The sequence below is a fragment of the Camelina sativa genome, chromosome 11, assembly GCF_000633955.1.
Source record: "Camelina sativa cultivar DH55 chromosome 11, Cs, whole genome shotgun sequence".
In the NCBI taxonomy this organism is placed as follows: Eukaryota; Viridiplantae; Streptophyta; class Magnoliopsida; order Brassicales; family Brassicaceae; genus Camelina; species Camelina sativa.
In genome coordinates, this window is record NC_025695.1 from 18,499,252 (window position 1) to 18,503,202 (window position 3,951).

At 30.1% G+C, this 3,951-nt stretch overlaps 1 protein-coding gene across 1 annotated transcript in view; it reads left to right on the plus strand.

Annotated features, from left to right (window-relative positions):
• The window catches only part of LOC104723748 (auxin-responsive protein IAA14), a 4,375-nt gene continuing 3,532 nt past the window's right edge, over positions 3,109-3,951 (plus strand). The window contains exons 1-2 of the mRNA XM_010442146.2: positions 3,109-3,490; positions 3,606-3,835. Of these exons, the coding sequence (XP_010440448.1) occupies positions 3,279-3,490; positions 3,606-3,835 (442 nt within the window). The 5' untranslated portion in view covers positions 3,109-3,278. The remainder of the gene's footprint in view (positions 3,491-3,605; positions 3,836-3,951) is intronic.

A 3,951-nucleotide genomic window follows, 5' to 3' on the forward strand; every position in this document is an offset into this window, starting at 1 on the left:
TTAACTAATTTAATCAGAAATAGTTCCTTCAATTATATTTTATTCTCTAGTTTTATAATTACATTATATACAATATATGCATGCATATGTTAATATGTGTAAAGAATTCATATTATAGCATATATTTTTCTGTAAATATATATTCATATACATATATCTTATTATATAAAGCTTGATGTCAAAGTTACTCATTAACAAAATCGTGACACGTGTCAATTGTATCATTCAGATGTTGACACATGTCAATTCTAAATTTATTAAAAAATTTAAAAATAAAAATGTAAAAATTCAAAACCTACCATAAAAAGATTTTATATAAAAATAAAATAAAGAAAATAAAACCTAATTTAATTTATAATCTTTTAAAGAAAGAAAACTTTTGTATACTTTCAAATGTAAAACAACACAATTAACAGTTTTAAAAATAGTAAAAGGTAATTATAAGAAAATTATAAAATTTAAACAGCTTTAAAATTTTAAAAAGATCATTATAAGGAAATTATATATATATATATAGATATATATCATAAAATTCGAAATTATAATATAGTTTATTTATTTGAATTTTAAGTAATTTAAAAAAATAAAAATGTAAAAATTCAAAACCTACCATAAAAAGGTTTTATACAAAAATAAAATAAAGAAAATAAAACCTAATTTTATCTATAATCTTTTAAAAAAAGAAAACTTTAGTATACATTCAAATGTAAAACAAAACAACTAACAGTTTTAAAATTGTAAAAGGTAATTATAAGAAAATTATAAAATTTAAACAGCTTTAAAATTTTAAAAAGATCATTATAAGGAAATTATATATATATATATATATATATATATATATCATAAAATTCGAAATTATAATATAGTTTATTTATTTGAATTTTAAGTTGCTAATTTTACAAGAAAAATGATTACTTTTTATATAAGATAAAAAATGATTGTGAAAATATACAATTAATTACTGTTTCTAAAAAAATGTAAATACTCACCTTTACATAAAAAAAAGATGGTTGAAGTAAAGAAAAAAAAGATCGTCTCATATTTTTTCACCAATCAAATAATTTATTCAAAAAGACTGCTATTGTAATATATAAGATAGGAGTATGCAATATTAACGTATGTGTTTTTCAAAAAGACCGCTATTGTAATAATTTAATTAAAAAGACTGCTATTGTAATATATGCGTTTTTGTAACTATAAAAATGTTAAAGTGAAGAGACATATAATAGATTATTTAATGTGTTCATAAAGACAATTTGTTGGTAGTAGTAAAGACTAAATAGTATATTTTAACAGTAAAATATATTTGTATGTACAAATACACTTTTAGTGGTAATGTATATAGTAGATTTGTAAATGGATATACATTAGTGTATTATAGTAAAAAACAACAACTATTTTCTATAACTAAAAGTTTATCTCTTTACATTTATACATTCTTATAACTTATGAATATATATATATATATATATATATTCTTTGTTAAATTTAATTTTCTTTTAATAACTTTGAACTCATCTACAACTATTTTTTTTTTAACTAAAAGTGTATCCATATACTTTTAATTTTCAACCAAACAATAAATTAAAAGGAAATACATCGGTTAATTGTCCAAGCTGGAGGGAAGGGGGTTTACAAAAGAATCTTCAGAGATATGAGAATGTGAAATACGGGCAAGACAATCTGCCTTCGTATTTGATGCAAGCGGGATCCAAGAGATATAGAATAGTGGGAAGGACTCCAGGGAGTTAAACTCATCGAGCAGGTTGGAGAAGGACGGCCAATCTTCAGGGACTGCACAATAGTGAGTAACTCAGCACAATCAGTCTCGAAATGTTGACAAGCGATCCCTGCAGCATGTATCCACTCTATGACCCACAACAACGCTTCTAACCCTGAATGTAGGGGGAAGAGGCTCCGTCTTAGACACTTGGCCCCCAACAACAAGGTTCTCTCCTCACCAACGCAACACCACCAGCCCAATCCTGAATGCACATTGGTTGTTTTCCAAGAACCATCAATCTAACAACCAGGTGAAGAAACCTGGACAACCGAAGATGGAGATGGAGCTGACATGACCGCCATAAAAGAGAGCGCCTCTTCCCAGGCTAACTTATCACCCAAAGCCTGATCGTTTATATCATTCAACTCGATCTCTAAACCTTGAAAAACTTTTCTATTTATGGCCTTCGAGATTGCCCATAAAATTCATGTTAATTAAAGAAGTTGATCAGAATCATCCTGTTGAGAGGCATCCCTCCAGAAAACAAAATCCAAATTCGAGTACACCGACTCATATGAAAAACCCTCTGACGAGACCAGAGTCGGAGAGAAATCCCAAACTTCACACGAGCGATGGCATTCAGAGAAAGCATGATTAATAGTCTCAACCGCAGAGTAGCACTTTTACACCAAATATTGCATTAAACAACTCTGTGTATCAATTTATTTTTATAGATAGTTTTTATTTACAAAAAATATTTATTTTATATTTTTTGTTAAATTAATTTTATTTTAAAAACTCAAATCCCGCACATCGGACGGGTCATATATATATTGTTGAATATGCAGAAACATGAATAGATACTTATTTGTTGACACCCCAACTGTCACCATCTATGGTTTCCATTTTCATCTGACAATAAATATGCTATGTCAAAAAGAATTAAATAACTTATTTATTTTTATTTTTTTATTTTTTAATTCTTTTAACAACCCAATAAAAATAATCACCACGACATATTTATTCGTAATTTCGACGCAAACCAGTTTTCAATAGGTCATCATTTATCATCATTCCATTACACTACGCTTAGCTCTGGCGCAATAATCATCTATCACCTATTTATTCGTAATTTAGACTTTTCAGGTTTTTGACAAGGAATGGTGAGATTTTTACTAAAACCTACTATAATAACATCTAGGAGAAGGCCACGTGTTGGGAACCCTCATATCAAGAAAATGTTGGGTTTTTTAAAAACCGTTTTTATATGCACATAAAATACGCAATACACCAATCCTCTATATTGTTATTGTTCTTTGTTTTTATTCCAACTAAATGATTGCTTACAGAAAGTCAGAGTCATTAATCTCGGGTTAACGCAGATTGTTTTTTACCGCCTATAGGCTATAGTCTCTCTCACTTCCTTATATCATCGACTCTTCTCTCATTCCCCTTTTCTTGTTCCCCTCTTATCAAACTTCACCTCCAACAAGAAAATAGAGAGAGAGAAAGAGATAACGAGAGAAAGAAACAAAAACAAAGAAAGAGAGAAGAAATGAACCTTAAGGAAACGGAGCTCTGCCTTGGGCTCCCCGGAGGCACTGAAACCGTGGCCAAGTCGGGTGTTGGAAATAAGAGAGGCTTCTCTGAGACCGTTGATCTCAAACTCAATCTTCAATCTAACAAACAAGGACATGGGGATCTCAATGTTGCTGGATCTATTAAAGAGAAGACTCTCCTCAAAGACCCTGCTAAGCCTCCTGCTAAGTAAGTTCTGTTCAGACATTTATAAAATTTCTCAAAAAGACTAAAAGTACTTTTTAACGACATCTGTGCATAAATGATAACATTATTGGGTCTATGTTTGTTGTATTGTATGTAGAGCACAAGTGGTGGGTTGGCCACCTGTGAGGAACTACCGTAAAAATGTTATGGCTAATCAGAAGAACGGCGAAACGGATGAGGCAATGAGCAGTGCTGGAGGAACCGTAGCCTTTGTGAAGGTTTCCATGGATGGAGCTCCTTATCTTCGGAAGGTTGACCTTAAGATGTACAACAGCTACAAGAATCTCTCTGATGCCTTGGCCAAAATGTTCAGCTCCTTTACCATGGGTACGCATTTACAAACATAGGTCTTAGATTATTATATTTTTTGCTTTTGCGTTTACGATGTACGTCTATATAATATTTTACCATCTTACATACACACACAAATTGTTAGTTTCAAA